At 33.3% G+C, this 21,171-nt stretch overlaps 1 protein-coding gene across 1 annotated transcript; it reads left to right on the forward strand.

Moving 5' to 3' along the window:
- Window positions 1-71: 71 nt before the first annotated feature.
- Window positions 72-20,095, forward strand: LOC121372483 (ribosome production factor 2 homolog). The gene is made up of 10 exons (XM_041498822.1): window positions 72-180; window positions 2,468-2,600; window positions 2,997-3,034; window positions 3,526-3,565; window positions 4,054-4,135; window positions 4,893-4,969; window positions 5,857-5,956; window positions 6,350-6,452; window positions 8,291-8,435; window positions 19,262-20,095. The coding sequence occupies exons 1-10, from the start codon at window positions 161-163 to the stop codon at window positions 19,445-19,447; spliced, it is 924 nt and encodes a 307-aa protein (XP_041354756.1). The 5' UTR covers window positions 72-160; the 3' UTR covers window positions 19,448-20,095.
- The last annotated feature ends 1,076 nt before the right edge of the window (window positions 20,096-21,171 follow it).

Raw genomic sequence — 21,171 nt, forward strand, 5'->3', positions numbered from 1 at the left:
AATGTCACTCGGAACTACTCGGTCGATTTCATAACATACGAAAAAAGCCGAATCTCGTCTGGACAAGGGGAACCACTCTATTGTAATAAACAACACTACACGTGTGATTAACATTATTTTCTTCAATTCTTGTACATTTTTCATCTATTTATTTGTTACAATGGCTCTTCAAAGAATTGTGTACGTGTATCCTTATTTTTGTCCACCATGATATGTTATTTGACATGAGTTCGACCCGTACCTCTCTTTCAGTGGTTATGGTTATTACCTTGCAATATTATTCTATATATATCGTCAACGTCCCTAACTGCGTTATGCTTCAAATTCCGTTCACTTTGTTTTTCGTGCACGGTTCGCGCAACAAACATCAGATTTGTTGTCATCGGCATGTCATTCATTTATGAAATTTTTCTTCACAGTTCAGGAATTTTTTTATAAACAATAAAGTTGAGAAAAGTAAGTTACCTAAATACAAAACTTTACAAACCCCCTAAATCATAGTAAATGGGCTAAAACCATTCATTTTACTACGTCAGTTTTGTTTATTCCTTAAAATTACCGATATCGGATCCACATGACTCATAGAAATTGACTTAAAATGGAGAAAGATGACCTCACACGTGCCAGATCAACAAGGCGAAAGAATTTAATTTTTACTATTTTTAAGACCCCTGTTGTTAGAATTTGTTTTCAATTATTATATTCAATCTGCAAAAAATATGCTACATTTATGTGCCTCTATTGTAGTGAATAGTATTCATAATCCATTCATAACAGTTGTAAATAATTTTGAGTATATAATAATACATTTTGTTAATTTAGAATCAATTCATTAAAATTTTTATATTTTACAAACTATGCGCAGGTATGGATTTAATGCCTATCAGTTTTGACATCAAGTGTGAGCAATGTGTGTTGATAAAACGCGGACCGGACCAGAACGCTTGACAAATTGAATTGTTTCTTTAAAAAAATTTGAATAAATTAAGTGTTCGGCAACTGTGCATAATTAAGAAACATATTTTTTCATGTAGTTGTCTTAAAAATGGAAAATGATGAACTGCGCATGCGCATTACAATACTTTTTGCAAAGGGATGCGCCTGAACGTAGTTGGAAACGTCACACTTTTTCCTGTTTACTATAGGGTGTTTTACTTTTGTTTATTAGAATGGATTTGTTTTACATCCAAATTGTAGATTTTTTACGTTAAATGATTACAATCTATTTTGTTTCACATATCGTAGCTGAAAAATGTAGCATAATATTTCTGTAAATATCGTATTCGTGTTCTTGTTGTTAGGTGAATGCAGTTTGGGACGTCGATGGTATATATATCCGTGTAGGGCCTATCATGATCATAATCATGTATGCTTTCACTCTGATTTCCGTATCTTTACACAATTTAAAGAATGGGTTTGCTGTCGATTGTGAAAATGTCTTAGACAGAGTGGAAACTCTCATGACTATCAGCCCAGTTGTAAAGCGCCTACCAGATGCGTGGTTTGTCTAGGATTGATCCCTGTTGGGTTATTTCTTGTCCCAGCTGGTGCACCACGACTGGTGTATCAAAGGTCGTGGTATGTACTATCTTGTCTGTGGGATAGTGTATATAAAAGATCTCTTGCTACTATTTGAAACACCTTTCCTGTTCTGTGCCCAAGACAGGCGTGCACTACAATAGCTTGCTCTGAATGTGCACGTTAAACACTTTGGTCTTGGTCTAGTTGAAAACTGTAGCGGGTTTCCTCTCAATGACTGTCAAAATTACCATATGTTTGACATCCAATAGCTGATAATTAAACATTAAGCAATGTTGCCATGACAGCATTTATGAATTTATTTTTTAGTAATAATAAAATGTGTTATGTAACACTATTCAGTACACCCACACACCCCCGTAACTCTATATAACGTTTGGATATACACCCACCTACCCCTTTGAGTATTACGTAATATTTGAATGACCCCTAACCTATACATGGGTTACCAGACACTATTGTTATTTCGATTCATGCAATGTAAATAATATATAACATAACAGTAAAAAACCTGTTATTATTAATAGTAATGTATATATTCAACAAGACTCGACACTATGGAATTACTAGGATTAAAAAAGAAAGAAATGGTTTATTTAACAATGCACTCAACACATTCTATTTACGGCTATATGGCGTCTGATTAAGGACCACACAGATATTGAGAAAGGAAACCCACTGTCACTACTTCATGGGCTACTCTTTTCGATTAGCAGCAAGGGATCTTTTATATGCACCATCCATAGACAGGATAGTACATACCACAGCCTTTGATATACCAGTCGTGGTACATTTGCTGTAACGAAAAATAGCCCAATAGGTCCAACAACGGGTACTAGGATTAGTGCCTTTCATTCTTGTTTATATTTATTTTAACACACAATTAAGAATGTGTTTTGATGTACCAGAACAATGATTTATTTTTCAGGAAAGCTAAAACTCAAAAGGGTAAAAGAATTCTGGAGCAGAAGGAAAGCAAAATTTATGAAAATGTTAAAACAGCCATGTTTATTAAGGGAGGTAACACCAGTCTTGCAGTCACACAAGTGTTGAAAGAACTGGTAAGTATTTCTTCCCAACTCATTTTCTGACAGTTAAAATATTTATTTTCATGACATACTTAAAGAATTCGATGTAGTATTATAAAAGTATTGTATCACAACACAATGTACAGTATTCTTTTTGTGTGGTTCATTATTTTACAAAACATACAAAATGTTACCGAAGATTATATTCTGAAGTCTACAGTCACTAAATGTTTTTAGTTTTTTTCCCATATCTGATTAATCTAATATGATTATTGAATACACCAGGTACAGATGACACTAATAGCTTTATATGTAAATCATTGTTAACTAATTATAATATAAAAATTAAATTACAAGAAATTAAATAAATATGTATGTATTTGTATATTTTTTGAAGCATATTAAAGAATATAAATTTTATCTTTACAGCACATGTTGAAAAAACCTCATGCAGTGATGTTTAAAAAGTAAGTGTTTGTCTAAGCTTGTCAAAATATAGTGAGTTCCTTGGGTTTTGAAAGGAGAGTAAATATCTAATTAGTGCAAGGAGGCGTACATGAAGGAATGTAGCCATTGTTGGCAGGAGCTGTCTTGAAAGGGGTTGGGGGTCCAGACCCCCTGGATTCAGCACTTTCTATAAGCTGTAAACATGCTCATTTGATCAGCTACTGTAACGGTTTTGGCTGAATGCTTTTTGACAATGAAATGTGGAAGCCAGGCAGAGATCCAAAGAAAACCCTCTCTGAACTTTGAGGTGTCCCCTACAATTTAGTATTCAGTGGATGAATAAAATAAATTGCACACTAAATCCAATGTAAGAAATTTGGGGGGGGGGGGGGGATGGATTGTAAGAATTTGTGAGTGGGGGGTCATAGATTTCATGCATTTAATGTGAATGTAAATTTTAATGTAAGGCACATTAATTTAATGCTTTTTTATTTTTATTTTTGTATTTCAGGAAAAATATAACCAGACCATTTGAAGACCACACATCTTTAGTGAGTGTTAACTTCCAAAAAATAAATTATGTTTTATATACATACATAGATATATATAGATAGATTTTTGTGTTTTTAATGAAAATCAAGTGCCCTGAAAATGGTGAAAATGCCCCAAAAGTGTTTGGTCTACCATGCCTTGCCTAATTTCTAGGGAAGTCACTAGTACTGTTTTGATATGATGTTTATTTGGTGAGGTTTAGATAACTGTTTGACAGTTGAGCTTCAGAGTGTCAGTTACACCCTCATCGTACTGATATATCATATATATACAAATTTCAAAATGTGTTTAGGTGTTGTTAACCAAATATTCTTTCTTTTGTTTTCAGTAATTGTTCAAAGAGCTGTAATTAGTGTAAGCTACATATATATGAAGTTATTAACATTGTGCAGATAATAAACTAAGCCTGAGATGTTTCAACGTAATTCAGTTGGCAGATACATATGTTTAAATTAAAATTCTATTTCAACTGTTTGTTATGTTTTAGGAATTTTTCTCCGAGAGATGTGATTCATCTTTATTTTTATTCGGCTGCCATTCCAAGAAAAGACCAAACAATTTAATACTGGGTAAGTTATTATTTTTATTTAATATTGATAACATGGAATGGCTGCATTTTGGTTTTTAGCATCGTCTGCTGGCCAAATCAGAACTAGCAGAATGATTTTTAAAATTTGCTGACCTATTTAAAAAAAAAAGAAGTTTTATTTCAACTTTTTAGATGTCTTTTTCCCCTTTATTTTAAATAATGTGTTTGAATTACCAAATAATCTGATAATGCCAAGTATTAGGAGCCTTGGTTTATAATTTGCAAAATAATGTATCAGCAATGTCGTAATGTTAATGTATACATTTTATATATCAAAGATGAATAATGGCAAACAAAATTTCTTTTAAAGTAAATATAATATTTTGAACAACATGCCCATAAAAAGAAAATGTAATGTCAGAACTGTTGAGTATGACCGAGATGTTAAGTATGTCACATAATGGTCATCATGTCCATGTTTTTCAGCCATAATCCAAATTTACAGACAAATAACTGACTGCTGATAGATTTTGGGGGGTTTACATTCTGGGGTTTTTAGCAAAATGTTTGAAAAATTCACTGTTTACATCAGTGACACCATTTTTTATTTTAAATTTGCTTGAGTTAATTATGCAAAGATTAGGTGGAAGATAGATTAATTTATAGTTATTTCTAACAAATATTACACTTGTAGCTATGCTATTATAATGCACCTTTAATATGGAAGATTTATGTCTTAATTATGCACTCTGTGTATCTGGTCTGTGGATACTGCTGACGTTTCTGTTTGGTTTCAGGCCGCATGTTTGACTATCATCTTCTTGATATGGTGGAACTAGGAATTGACAGTTTCAAGTCTTTATTTGCATTTGAGGTAATTAGTTAATAACATTAGCTTTTAAAACTTGCTATCGTGTATGTATATTGTATGTGTAATAATGTTTATACCTGTCAGTTACCTGCAAACAATTGTTTATTCATTTTAATTTATCCTTTATTAAAAAAAATAGAGTGTATATCTCCAGTCTGTACTTTATTTTAAAAGCATTTCTCCATTTGTATTTATTATTTATAATTTGAATTCATTATTCAGTACACTGTTAACCAACTAAGTATCTGAAAGAAATTAAATTTGTAGATATGTTGCACAGTACATTTATCAGAAACTTTATTTAATAGTTAGTATGTAAGTTTAATGTATCTCTATCACACAAGACAAGATTTTTTGCCCATTTTAAAGACATGGGGCCTAATTCACAAAGGTCTCTTAGGCTCTGTTAGACAACAAAGCATCCTCTTTGCAAGTCTTTTAGCATTGCACTGTGATATCGCGAAGTTGCAAGAGTTAGTGAATTAGGCCCCTGCTGTTATTAATGCTTCCACAATGTACATATACTTAATCTACACAGACGTGCAGTAAAAGGAGCTAATTTATGAATTGATTATTCCTTAATGACCTAAAGGACCGTTGACAAGATTCTGTATTTTCAAGGCCATTCAAACCACTAAGTTGTTGTCAGAGAGTTAATGTCAGTGTATACTTTTAGTTGTTGATAAAAAATATTTCCTTAAAACATTTACATTTTTGATGTGTGCTTTTAGTAGTTGGAGAGAAGAATGCCATAAAAGAGTACACTCATAAAAATGCTGATAATTGTGAATGACCACTAAGTTTCCAGAAAGCAGTGTTTCAAAACAGACTGCAAATCATCAGTAGCAATAAAAATAAATACTTGAACTGCTTTTATGTTTTTATTTCAGGGTGTAAAATGTTCACTGGGAGTGAAACCTTGTTTGATATTTTCTGGTGAAGCCTTTGAGAACGACATAGAATATGCTCGTTTGAAAAACATGTTCATAGGTAAACTGGTGGTGTTTTATTTAGTTACAGAACTTCTTTCATTTTGTGTTCAGGTCCATTTAGTGTGGCAGAATATCTCTCCCTCTCTCTCTCTCTCCCTCTCCATCTCCCCCTCCCCCTCTCCCTCTCTCCCTCTCCCTCCCTCCCTCTCTCAGCTCTCCAGTATTTATGTCCATCATTCCATTATCCAATTAGCTCTCACAATCAGTTATCGATCCCTGAAAATGACCGTGACGTGCCACCATTGTTGTCAAGTGTAAATACTTGCCCAAAAAAGTATTTTCCATTGAAAAATAAAATAAAATCCTTTCCATTCCTTTTTCCACTAACTGATTCCTGTGATATATAACTTTTATTTCTTCATTTAAATCTATGGCTTTGTTTATCATTAAGATTTTTTCCGAGGACCGGTGGTTACAAATGTTCGGTTAGCTGGAGTTGAACATGTGATCAGTATCACTACAGCAGATGGGAAAATCTACATCAGAAATTACAGGTACTGTCATATTTATCTCTCATGTTCATAGGTCTATAAAACACACACACACAGGTCTATAACAATGTGTAATTAACATTGCATTGTATGTTTTATCATGCATGTTAAAACATAATTCAGAAGAGAATATGTTTATCTCACCCATACCAAATTGTGTCAGGTATGGTTTCATCATATAACCTACTTTTGACTTTTGTACAGCGCTTGTACTCTTGTTTCACTAGGAGTAGTGTACGTGTCAGCAGCAAGTTTTCTTTAACAAAAAGTCTAAATAAGCCATATTTATTAGATATTTTATTGCTTCATTACCTTTGTTTGACACCCTATAGCCGAATATATTTCTGTGCTGGCGTAGTGTTACATTTATTCATTTTTTTTATTCTTTGCTTCATTGAGTTACTTCCCTTAGCCCTTTTAAAAAATGTTTTTTAATCTGCACAGAGAGACTGTTACAGGAAATTAACTCTCGTCCATGGAAAACGTGAGCTATATAGTAATAGCATCATGTATTTGCAGACATAATTAAAGTAATAACACTAACTAGAGTACTTTGTAATTTTTACTACTTTGCATATACAAAGACACAACCATGTGCACAAGGTATATACACATATGGGCCGTATGTCATGACGTTATTTCTCAACAAGAGTACAGTTTAATTGTTATAGAACACATTTTGCAGGATGATGGTTAATATATATTCTAATGTATATATTTAGAGAGTGCCGCTTGTTATTCCCCTACATGTCCAACCGGAGGGATCTGTACATGTCATATCCGTCCATCCGTCTGTCCCACATATAGTTTTCAGGATATTTTTTTCACAATGCATAAAATTTTGGATATAGCTTTATCAAGTACTGTTACAAATCATCTTTAACTTAAATGGCGACTTGCCCATTTTTCACAGAGTTATGACCCTTGAGATTTTTGGGGGCCCGGTAAGAGACGTGTATGTATTGCTTTAGCAGTACTCTCAGAATGCTTGTGGAGTTGATCATTTGATGGAGGTAAACTGTAGCCTTTTAAAGAGTTATGAGGTATAGTTAACATTGGCAAGAAAGAAAGAAAAAACAGATAATAATAATTAAAAGACTAAATCATTATTGCTCCCCTACCCCATGCAAATGACAAAATTATTTGAACAATTTTGGTCGGTATTAGTGATTTTAATTATTAGTATCATAATGATAGTGGGACTACCACAGCGCAGCATATTCTGCCCACAGTAATTCAGTTTGATAAAACACAGGGCAGCACATTCTGCCCACAGTAATTCAGTTTGATAAAACACAGGGCAGCACATTCTGCCCACAGTAATTCAGTTTGATAAAACACAGGGCAGCACATTCTGCCCACGGTAATTCAGTTTGATAAAACACAGGGCAGCACATTCTGCCCACAGTAATTCAGTTTGATAAAACACAGCGCAGCACATTCTGCCCACAGTAATTCAGTTTGATAAAACACAGGGCAGCACATTCTGCCCACAGTAATTCAGTTTGATAAAACACAGCGCAGCACATTCTGCCCACAGTAATTCAGTTTGATAAAACACAGGGCAGCACATTCTGCCCACAGTAATTCAGTTTGATAAAACACAGCGCAGCACATTCTGCCCACAGTAATTCAGTTTGATAAAACACAGGGCAGCACATTCTGCCCACAGTAATTCAGTTTGATAAAACACAGGGCAGCACATTCTGCCCACAGTAATTCAGTTTGATAAAACAACGCAGCACATTCTGCCCACTGTAATTCAGTTTGATAAAACACAGGGCAGTATGTGATAGCGTTGAACAGAGAGTTAAACTGTTGATGTGTTTGGATGTTTTCAGGATCTTGCTGAAGAAGTCCGGAAGCCGGACCCCGAGGGTGGAGCTGGAAGAGATGGGTCCGTCTCTGAACCTGGCGGTCCGGCGGGTCCATTTGGCTAGCGATGACCTCTACAAGAAAGCCCTCAGAGTGCCCATCACAGCAAAGGTTTGTTATCATACATGTCAAACTCGCTAGAACAACCACCTCTTAAAACATCCACTTGTGTTAAGCAGCCAACTGTATTAACAAGTTACATGATTATGTATACCAAAATGATATAATATTTTACTGACCTGTAGAAAAAAGCCAAATATCATTTTAAAAATATATAATTAAATTTCTGTTACATTGATTACAATATAACATCACCTCATTGGTCCAGACGTAGCAACGGGAGTTTGCTCATATCTCGATGAACGTCAAAATTACATCATCAGGGAACATCATACCTATTAGGTCCTAATGACTTCACTTTATACTGGTAGTTTCTCTCATTGAGCGTTATTGTTTGAGAACCCAAAAAATAATTCAAAATAAAATCTGAAATTTTAGCATTATTATTAGTAAGTGTGTTTTAAATTTAATTGTAAGGATCATCTCTTATATCTTTTACATTCAACTTGGTAGAAAGAAAAAAAATCATCCACAAAATTGCCGATTCACAGTTTTCGGATGATTTTTCTTGTGCACACCCTGATGAACGTTAACGAAATAACAGACAGTCCTTGAATGTTCACTCCGGTATCTACCAATACTCTCTCTCTTCTTCCTCAGTCTCACCCATATCTACTGTTCACCACACTATTTGCTGCCTAGTAGTCAAGATATATTTTTCATTGTGGTGTGACATTAAACGTTCATTGATCTCGGTGGTAAATGTTGGCGTTCATCTGTGTCGACCTAATATTCAGTCACACAACCTGAGTTTACGAGTCAAGTTGCATGTCGGCCAAGTGATAAACCATAGATGTCCTTGTCAAACAGGGGACATTGTTGTGCAATGTCATACAGCTTTCTTGGTAAATTTGCTAAATGTTTAAAGTTTTCACTTGAATAGTAAAACACTGAATATTGTAATATACACACTATATCTATTGGGGTTTTTTCTAAAAACTAAATTGGGGCAACCTCAATGTGAGCTCTTGCTTGCCCTTCAGACAACCTCCAGAAATCATTGAAATTGATCCCTGCAAAACCCTGTCTGTGTTCCTTTACCCATTCCACATCCCATGCTCTCTCAGTGTGTCTTTCTTCATTTTTGTATGATCTCTTTCACATACTCCCATCAACCCTCTAACTTGTCAACTGACTTTGTAAAAGTTTGTTCCTTCATTATATAAAAATATACAAAACCCCAAAAGAAACGTGAATATTAAGTTTGAATCTCCTTAGTTTTTCTCTCTGTTAGAAGCCAACATCCTGCGGACATTGTAGGCCAGTTTTGACGGTCTATTTACTGAATGAATTGTATCACAAAAAATATATAAATAAAATAATTGCATTTCTTGTGTTGCCCAGTATAGTTGGTGTGATTCGCAGAGTAATAAAAATGCTTGTGTGTTTGCTGACCTGTTCAGTTAAACGTGCTAGGGGAGTTTTATTATCAGTTAAACGTGCTAGGGGAGTGCTAGGGGAGTTTTATTATCGTCTGAAATCATCTAATTTAATACAAACTTACCTGTCAAAAACAAATTCCTAAATTAAAAAAAAAAAAAATACAGCTTGATTAATCTTAAAATTTACATCACATATTAAAAAAAAATAAAAAAAAAATAAAAAAAATAATATACTCTTCAAAAAAAGAAACGCAAAAGGGTACAAATGGGTTATAACTCCGATTTTATGTTTCCTACCGGTTCATGCTTTGTGAATATAAGGTCATTGCATGTCCCAAACACATTCCCACGGTTACATTCGATAAAACGCAGCTACTGTACAATAAAGTTCCAAAATGTGAATATTCGTAAAAACGCAGCCACGTGCAAACCATGTCACCACTGCACGTGCGTTGTCTGCACGTGCAACATGAACACCGACAGTATAAAAGTGCAGGGTGTTCGCTTGCCTGGCCTCTGTATCTGGCCGACAGTTGACAATCCAGGACATGCCACGTCTCAGTGAACCGCAGAGAAACAATGCCATCGGCCGACTAGACGCAGGCGAATCCAGAACGGCCGTTGCCAGGGCATTCCATGTGTCCCCAAGCACCATCTCCAGACTGTGGGACCGTTACCAGCAACATGGATCAACACGTGACCTCCCTAGATCCGATCGACCACGGGTCACTACCCCCGGGCAGGACCGCTACATCCGGGTACGCCACCTTCGGGAACGATTGACTACTGCCACCTCCACAGCCGCAGCAATACCAGGTTTGCGCAGGATATCCGACCAGATCGTACGGAACCGCCTACGTGAGGTAGGAATTCGTGCCAGACGTCCAGTTCGAGGTGTCATCTTAACACCACAACACCGTCGACTCCGACTGCAGTGGTGCCAGATTCATCGACAATGGCCTCAACTGCGATGGAGACAGGTGTGGTTCAGTGACAAGTCCCGATTTCTGCTCCGACGTCATGATGGAAGATGTCGCGTGTATAGGCGTCGTGGTGAACGTTATGCGGCAAACTGCGTGCAGGAAGTGGACAGATTTGGCGGGGGTAGTGTCATGGTGTGGGCAGCCATCTCACACACTGGCAGAACTGACCTGATCCACGTGCAGGGCAACCTGAATGCACAGGGCTACATTTACCAGATCCTCCGGCCACACATCGTTCCAGTTATGGCCAACGCCAACGCAGTGTTCCAACATGACAACGCCAGGCCTCACACAGCACGTCTCACAACGGCTTTCCTACAGAACAACAACATTAATGTCCTTCCTTGGCCATCGATATCACCGGATTTGAACCCAATTGAGCATCTATGGGACGAGTTGGACCGACGCCTCCGACAGCGACAACCACAGCCCCAGACCCTGCCCGAGCTGGCAGCAGCCTTGCAGGCCGAGTGGGCCACCATCCCCCGGGACGTCATCCGTACTCTGGTTACTTCAATGGGCAGGCGGTGCCAGGCAGTTGTCAACACACGCAGAGGCCACACCCGGTATTGACTCCAGATGACCTTGACCTTGGTGGTGTGTCCTATCACTTACTCACAATGGACTAGAGTGAATTGTGAACAATCCTGCAACATTTGGTAATTATCGGACTCACCATTCAATAATTAAATCAATTCTCCAAATGTTACGACAATGTGGTTTTGCGTTTCTTCTTTTGAAGAGTATATATATATATATATATATATATTTGGTTTTAACACGAAACCAGTTTCTGGTTTTACGTTGCCAGAGGTGACTAGTGTGTGTTTAACTGTAGCTGTTTTACGACAAGTAGCATCAGTGCAGTTTTGTATCTCGTGTCTTCACCTACTTACTGTGTCAGACTAGTTCTTCAGTTACACACATATGTTTATGGCTTCCTTTTCAATTTTACATTTAGAAAGGACTTTTTATTTTTTGGAACCTGTTTAATTTCAGTATTAAACGTTATTTATTGGCACCTGTTTAATTTCAGTATTAAATGTTGTAGGGGTTTGCATGACTTGCACACATGCGCTGATAAAGGTCAAAACAATAAGCTTCAGTTTGCTTCTATTAGCTTATTAGCATAGTAAATACTCATACCATTCATGTTATTGAGCAAGGTTTGAATTTTTTTTATAATTGTCCTGATATAGAAATAGTTTTCATTGTCAGCTATTTTGGGCTGAAATAAAGTGGGTTAGTTGGAATGTCATTTAGTCAGTCACGTCGGGTATTGTGAGAGTTACAATCAGGGGCAATGTTCAGCTACAATACAAAGCATAATTTTGAAACTTGGAGTGAAAATACTACATTCCAGTGTTGAGTTTCCACCCATTCACACTTCAGATGTTTCTTGGCATCACTGTATTCACAGACTACCCCATCCGTTGAATCATTTACTGTAACAATATTTATATTTATAGATGATAAAATGAAATATTGATATGGTAAGGAAAAATTATGGTATATTTATCTAATATATACATTTATCATATAATATCTTACATTTTCAGTGCAATCAAAGTATAAGATATTTTTCATATCACATACTTTAAGAATTTGATAACTTTGCAAATTAGATGTAAATTAATCGAGGTCATGGCATTAGCTTTATTGACATTTAAGCAAATGTACTTGAGTGACATTCCATAACTGACTTATGCAGCCATAGTCATCAAATAAAAACATTTCAATAAGAATTTTACACTGAAAGCTGTCCAACGTTCAGGAAACAGAAAATGTTATGCACTAGTTTATTTTGATGTAAGGACATCCAAAATGATATCTTTTGTGTTTGACGTCATTTCCATTCAAAAAGACACTGCGCCACATATTCCTAAGTCATTTGAATATCTAGTAATGGTGGAGTGGAATTAAATTTGTGTGTACAGTTTACAAAAATGCGTTGTATTAAGCTTGAGATTATATGATAAAGAGATTATTACCCTCGTGTGTTTTGGTATCGTCAGTATCATATATTAGGAATCAAAATAATGTATTATGCTCGCCAGATTTACAGACAATGAGATATACTGGATTACATATGTTTTCTTATTCATTTTCATTTAGTCGAAGATTAACAAGAAGATTTCCCATAATGTAATTTTAATCACTGGTTTTATAACATTTAATATACATATGTTTTCTTATTGATTTCCTTTGAGTCGAAGATTAACAAGAAGATTTCCCATAATGTAATTTTAATCACTGGTTTTAGAACATTTAATATACATATGTTTTCTTATTGATTTCCTTTCAGTCGAAGATTAACAAGAAGATTTCCCATAATGTAATTTTAATCACTGGTTTTATAACATTTAATATACATATGTTTTCTTATTGATTTCCTTTCAGTCGAAGATTAACAAGAAGATTTCCCATAATGTAATTTTAATCACTGGTTTTAGAACATTTAATATACATATGTTTTCTTATTGATTTCCTTTCAGTCGAAGATTAACAAGAAGATTTCCCATAATGTAATTTTAATCACTGGTTTTATGACATTTAATATACATATGTTTTCTTATTGATTTCCTTTCAGTCGAAGATTAACAAGAAGATTTCCCATAATGTAATTTTAATCACTGGTTTTAGAACATTTAATATACATATGTTTTCTTATTGATTTCCTTTCAGTCGAAGATTAACAAGAAGATTTCCCATCATGTAATTTTAATCACTGGTTTTAGAACATTTAATATACATATGTTTTCTTATTGATTTCTTTCAGTCGAAGATTAACAAGAAGATTTCCCATCATGTAATTTTAATCACTGGTTTTAGAACATTTAATATACATATGTTTTCTTATTGATTTCTTTCAGTCGAAGATTAACAAGAAGATTTCCCATCATGTAATTTTAATCACTGGTTTTAGAACATTTAATATACATATGTTTTCTTATTGATTTCTTTCAGTCGAAGATTAACAAGAAGATTTCCCATCATGTAATTTTAATCACTGGTTTTAGAACATTTAATATACATATGTTTTCTTATTGATTTCCTTTCAGTCGAAGTAATTTTAATCACTGGTTTTAGAACATTTAATATACATATGTTTTCTTATTGATTTCCTTTCAGTCGAAGATTAACAAGAAGATTTCCCATCATGTAATTTTAATCACTGGTTTTATAACATTTAATATACATATGTTTTCTTATTGATTTCCTTTCAGTCGAAGATTAACAAGAAGATTTCCCATAATGTAATTTTAATCACTGGTTTTAGAACATTTAATATACATATGTTTTCTTATTGATTTCCTTTCAGTCGAAGATTAACAAGAAGATTTCCCATCATGTAATTTTAATCACTGGTTTTAGAACATTTAATATACATATGTTTTCTTATTGATTTCCTTTCAGTCGAAGATTAACAAGAAGATTTCCCATCATGTAATTTTAATCACTGGTTTTAGAACATTTAATATACACATGTTTTCTTATTGATTTCCTTTCAGTCGAAGATTAACAAGAAGATTTCCCATCATGTAATTTTAATCACTGGTTTTAGAACATTTAATATACATATGTTTTCTTATTGATTTCCTTTTAGTCGAAGATTAACAAGAAGATTTCCCATCATGTAATTTTAATCACTGGTTTTAGAACATTTAATATACATATGTTTTCTTATTGATTTCCTTTCAGTCGAAGATTAACAAGAAGATTTCCCATCATGTAATTTTAATCACTGGTTTTATGACATTTAATATACATATGTTTTCTTATTGATTTCCTTTCAGTCGAAGATTAACAAGAAGATTTCCCATCATGTAATTTTAATCACTGGTTTTATGACATTTAATATACCTATGTTTTCTTATTGATTTCCTTTCAGTCGAAGATTAACAAGAAGATTTCCCATCATGTAATTTTAATCACTGGTTTTATGACATTTAATATACATATGTTTTCTTATTGATTTCCTTTCAGTCGAAGATTAACAAGAAGATTTCCCATCATGTAATTTTAATCACTGGTTTTAGAACATTTAATATACATATGTTTTCTTATTGATTTCCTTTCAGTCGAAGATTAACAAGAAGATTTCCCATCATGTAATTTTAATCACTGGTTTTAGAACATTTAATATACATATGTTTTCTTATTGATTTCCTTTCAGTCGAAGATTAACAAGAAGATTTCCCATCATGTAATTTTAATCACTGGTTTTAGAACATTTAATATACATATGTTTTCTTATTGATTTCCTTTCAGTCGAAGATTAACAAGAAGATTTCCCATCATGTAATTTTAATCACTGGTTTTAGAACATTTAATATACATATGTTTTCTTATTGATTTCCTTTCAGTCGAAGATTAACAAGAAGATTTCCCATCATGTAATTTTAATCACTGGTTTTAGAACATTTAATATACATATGTTTTCTTATTGATTTCCTTTCAGTCGAAGATTAACAAGAAGATTTCCCATCATGTAATTTTAATCACTGGTTTTAGAACATTTAATATACATATGTTTTCTTATTGATTTCCTTTCAGTCGAAGATTAACAAGAAGATTTCCCATCATGTAATTTTAATCACTGGTTTTAGAACATTTAATATACATATGTTTTCTTATTGATTTCCTTTCAGTCGAAGATTAACAAGAAGATTTCCCATCATGTAATTTTAATCACTGGTTTTATAACATTTAATATACATATGTTTTCTTATTGATTTCCTTTCAGTCGAAGATTAACAAGAAGATTTCCCATCATGTAATTTTAATCACTGGTTTTAGAACATTTAATATACATATGTTTTCTTATTGATTTCCTTTCAGTCGAAGATTAACAAGAAGATTTCCCATCATGTAATTTTAATCACTGGTTTTAGAACATTTAATATACATATGTTTTCTTATTGATTTCCTTTCAGTCGAAGATTAACAAGAAGATTTCCCATCATGTAATTTTAATCACTGGTTTTAGAACATTTAATATACATATGTTTTCTTATTGATTTCCTTTCAGTCGAAGATTAACAAGAAGATTTCCCATCATGTAATTTTAATCACTGGTTTTATAACATTTAATATACATATGTTTTCTTATTGATTTCCTTTCAGTCGAAGATTAACAAGAAGATTTCCCATCATGTAATTTTAATCACTGGTTTTATAACATTTAATATACATATGTTTTCTTATTGATTTCCTTTCAGTCGAAGATTAACAAGAAGATTTCCCATCATGTAATTTTAATCACTGGTTTTATAACATTTAATATACATATGTTTTCTTATTGATTTCCTTTCAGTCGAAGATTAACAAGAAGATTTCCCATCATGTAATTTTAATCACTGGTTTTAGAACATTTAATATACATATGTTTTCTTATTGATTTCCTTTCAGTCGAAGATTAACAAGAAGATTTCCCATCATGTAATTTTAATCACTGGTTTTAGAACATTTAATATACATATGTTTTCTTATTGATTTCCTTTCAGTCGAAGATTAACAAGAAGATTTCCCATCATGTAATTTTAATCACTGGTTTTAGAACATTTAATATACATATGTTTTCTTATTGATTTCCTTTCAGTCGAAGATTAACAAGAAGATTTCCCATCATGTAATTTTAATCACTGGTTTTAGAACATTTAATATACATATGTTTTCTTATTGATTTCCTTTCAGTCGAAGATTAACAAGAAGATTTCCCATCATGTAATTTTAATCACTGGTTTTAGAACATTTAATATACATATGTTTTCTTATTGATTTCCTTTCAGTCGAAGATTAACAAGAAGATTTCCCATCATGTAATTTTAATCACTGGTTTTAGAACATTTAATATACATATGTTTTCTTATTGATTTCCTTTCAGTCGAAGATTAACAAGAAGATTTCCCATCATGTAATTTTAATCACTGGTTTTAGAACATTTAATATACATATGTTTTCTTATTGATTTCCTTTCAGTCGAAGATTAACAAGAAGATTTCCCATCATGTAATTTTAATCACTGGTTTTAGAACATTTAATATACATATGTTTTCTTATTGATTTCCTTTCAGTCGAAGATTAACAAGAAGATTTCCCATCATGTAATTTTAATCACTGGTTTTATAACATTTAATATACATATGTTTTCTTATTGATTTCCTTTCAGTCGAAGATTAACAAGAAGATTTCCCATCATGTAATTTTAATCACTGGTTTTATAACATTTAATATACATATGTTTTCTTATTGATTTCCTTTCAGTCGAAGATTAACAAGAAGATTTCCCATCATGTAATTTTAATCACTGGTTTTATAACATTTAATATACATATGTTTTCTTATTGATTTCCTTTCAGTCGAAGATTAACAAGAAGATTTCCCATCATGTAATTTTAATCACTGGTTTTAGAACATTTAATATACATATGTTTTCTTATTGATTTCCTTTCAGTCGAAGATTAACAAGAAGATTTCCTATCATGTAATTTTAATCACTGGTTTTAGAACATTTAATATACATATGTTTTCTTATTGATTTCCTTTCAGTCGAAGATTAACAAGAAGATTTCCCATCATGTAATTTTAATCACTGGTTTTAGAACATTTAATATACATATGTTTTCTTATTGATTTCCTTTCAGTCGAAGATTAACAAGAAGATTTCCCATCATGTAATTTTAATCACTGGTTTTAGAACATTTAATATACATATGTTTTCTTATTGATTTCCTTTCAGTCGAAGATTAACAAGAAGATTTCCCATCATGTAATTTTAATCACTGGTTTTATAACATTTAATATACATATGTTTTCTTATTGATTTCCTTTCAGTCGAAGATTAACAAGAAGATTTCCCATCATGTAATTTTAATCACTGGTTTTAGAACATTTAATATACATATGTTTTCTTATTGATTTCCTTTCAGTCGAAGATTAACAAGAAGATTTCCCATCATGTAATTTTAATCACTGGTTTTAGAACATTTAATATACATATGTTTTCTTATTGATTTCCTTTCAGTCGAAGATTAACAAGAAGATTTCCCATCATGTAATTTTAATCACTGGTTTTATAACATTTAATATACATATGTTTTCTTATTGATTTCCTTTCAGTCGAAGATTAACAAGAAGATTTCCCATCATGTAATTTTAATCACTGGTTTTATAACATTTAATATACATATGTTTTCTTATTGATTTCCTTTCAGTCGAAGATTAACAAGAAGATTTCCCATAATGTAATTTTAATCACTGGTTTTATAACATTTAATATACATATGTTTTCTTATTGATTTCCTTTCAGTCGAAGATTAACAAGAAGATTTCCCATCATGTAATTTTAATCACTGGTTTTAGAACATTTAATATACATATGTTTTCTTATTGATTTCCTTTCAGTCGAAGATTAACAAGAAGATTTCCCATCATGTAATTTTAATCACTGGTTTTAGAACATTTAATATACATATGTTTTCTTATTGATTTCCTTTCAGTCGAAGATTAACAAGAAGATTTCCCATAATGTAATTTTAATCACTGGTTTTATAACATTTAATATACATATGTTTTCTTATTGATTTCCTTTTAGTCGAAGATTAACAAGAAGATTTCCCATCATGTAATTTTAATCACTGGTTTTATAACATTTAATATACATATGTTTTCTTATTGATTTCCTTTCAGTCGAAGATTAACAAGAAGATTTCCCATCATGTAATTTTAATCACTGGTTTTATAACATTTAATATACATATGTTTTCTTATTGATTTCCTTTTAGTCGAAGATTAACAAGAAGATTTCCCATAATGTAATTTTAATCACTGGTTTTATAACATTTAATATACATATGTTTTCTTATTGATTTCCTTTCAGTCGAAGATTAACAAGAAGATTTCCCATCATGTAATTTTAATCACTGGTTTTATAACATTTAATATACATATGTTTTCTTATTGATTTCCTTTCAGTCGAAGATTAACAAGAAGATTTCCCATCATGTAATTTTAATCACTGGTTTTAGAACATTTAATATACATATGTTTTCTTATTGATTTCCTTTCAGTCGAAGATTAACAAGAAGATTTCCCATCATGTAATTTTAATCACTGGTTTTATAACATTTAATATACATATGTTTTCTTATTGATTTCCTTTCAGTCGAAGATTAACAAGAAGATTTCCCATCATGTAATTTTAATCACTGGTTTTATAACATTTAATATACATATGTTTTCTTATTGATTTCCTTTTAGTCGAAGATTAACAAGAACATTTCCCATCATGTAATTTTAATCACTGGTTTTATAACATTTAATATACATATGTTTTCTTATTGATTTCCTTTTAGTCGAAGATTAACAAGAACATTTCCCATCATGTAATTTTAATCACTGGTTTTATAACATTTAATATACATATGTTTTCTTATTGATTTCCTTTCAGCCTAAGAAGAGGAAGAACATCTCCCGGGACGCGTTTGGCACGAAACTTGGCAGGATTCACATGGAGAAACAGGATCTCGACAAACTGCAGACGCGTAAATTGAAAGGACTGAAAAAACGAAAATCAGAACAGCGGGCTAATGCGTCGAGAGCCAAGAAAACAAAAACCGTATCAGAGGAGAGCTGATGACATTCACTAAACTCTGTGGATCCAGCTGATGAGGAATTTCATTGCTAATATCAGACTGAGCAGTTTTGTGGTACATCTTGGTGAAATTTCATTTTTGGACTTCATGCCATTATCTAAACCCAAAATATGGTTATGCTGCAGATGTTTGTTTGGGGACTGCCATGATAAAAAAAAAAAAAAAACCAGTTGAAAGATATTTTCTCAAAGAATGTGGCTCCGGCTCAAGATGAATATTGGTATCATAGCTAGTCGGTTGTGGTGGAATTTGATATTTGGATGTCCAGGACTTGATATCATATTCTGTCCTGATCTGTCCTGAACCTTCCCTTATTTTAGTTATACACAACATGATATGTAACGTAAGATGTAAATGTGTGCCATTTACGAACACACAATGAAATGATTTTCACATCAGATAAAGATACGCATTCATTTTAATGTGGTACACACAGCAGTTGATTAAATTCATGTATATTTCATTTTACTGTTATCTGTTTTATACTCTTCATAAGATTGACAGAATGTTGAATGCATTCATCTGACAATGTAATTTACCTTTTAAAAGCATTAGGAGAATTTCACATTATTTGTAGTAAGATTACCATTTGATATTAAATAAAATAAAGTTTGTTTTGTGTGACGACCCCTCTAGAGCACATCGATTTATTAATCATCGCCTATTGGATGTCAAACATTTGGTAATTTTCACATAGTCTTAGAGAGGAAACCTGCTACCCTTTTCCATTAGTAGCAAGGGATCTTTTATGAAGGAAATGTTTTTTTAACGATGCACTCGACACATTTTATTTACAGTTATATGGCATCGGACATAGTGTTAAGGACTACACAAATATTGCGGGAGGAAACCCGCTGTTGCCACTTCATGGGCTACTCTTTTCAATTAACAGCAAGGGATCTTTTATATGCACCATTCCACAGACAGGATAGCACATACCACGGCCCTTGATGTACCAGTTGTGGTGCACTGGCTGGAGCGAGAAATAGCCCAATGGGCCCACTGACAGGAATCGATTTTAGGCTGACCGCACATCAGTGGCCTGCCTTACCACTGGGCCCACTGACAGGGATTGATCTCAGGCTGACCGCACATCAGTGGCCTGCCTTACCACTGGGCCCACTGACAGGGATCGATCTCAGACTGACCGCACATCAGTGGCCTGCCTTACCACTGGGCCCACTGACAGGAATCGATCTCAGGCTGACCGCCCATCAGTGGCCTGCCTTACCTCTGGGCCCACTGACAGGGATCGATCTCAGGCTGACCGCACATCAGTGGCCTGCCTTACCACTGGGCCCACTGACAGGGATCGATCTCAGGCTGACCGCACATCAGTGGACTGCCTTACCACTGGGCTATGTCCCACCTCTTGATATTAACCAGAAACGTTTGGTCCAAAATGGAATTTGCTGAAATCTGAAATTAAATTGATAAAAATTTGAAATGGAAAATCATCCACTACAGGTAACATACTGCTGGATGTCGGTACATCCATCACTATCGTAAACATAGTATTTGGACTCATCTGTAACCATAAGTCTAATTTTGCATCATTAACTCGTTGATGAATTGGTAATCATGGCAATACGGAGCTTATTAGCTTAAAGGAGCACCTTGTCTGCTGAAAAATATCTTCATATATAGATGCTGCTGGGCAAATGTTAACTTATTCCCACTAAACACATACACCAAAAATATTATA

The sequence above is a fragment of the Gigantopelta aegis genome, chromosome 4 (assembly GCF_016097555.1).
Source record: "Gigantopelta aegis isolate Gae_Host chromosome 4, Gae_host_genome, whole genome shotgun sequence".
NCBI lineage: Eukaryota > Metazoa > Mollusca > Gastropoda > Neomphalida > Peltospiridae > Gigantopelta > Gigantopelta aegis.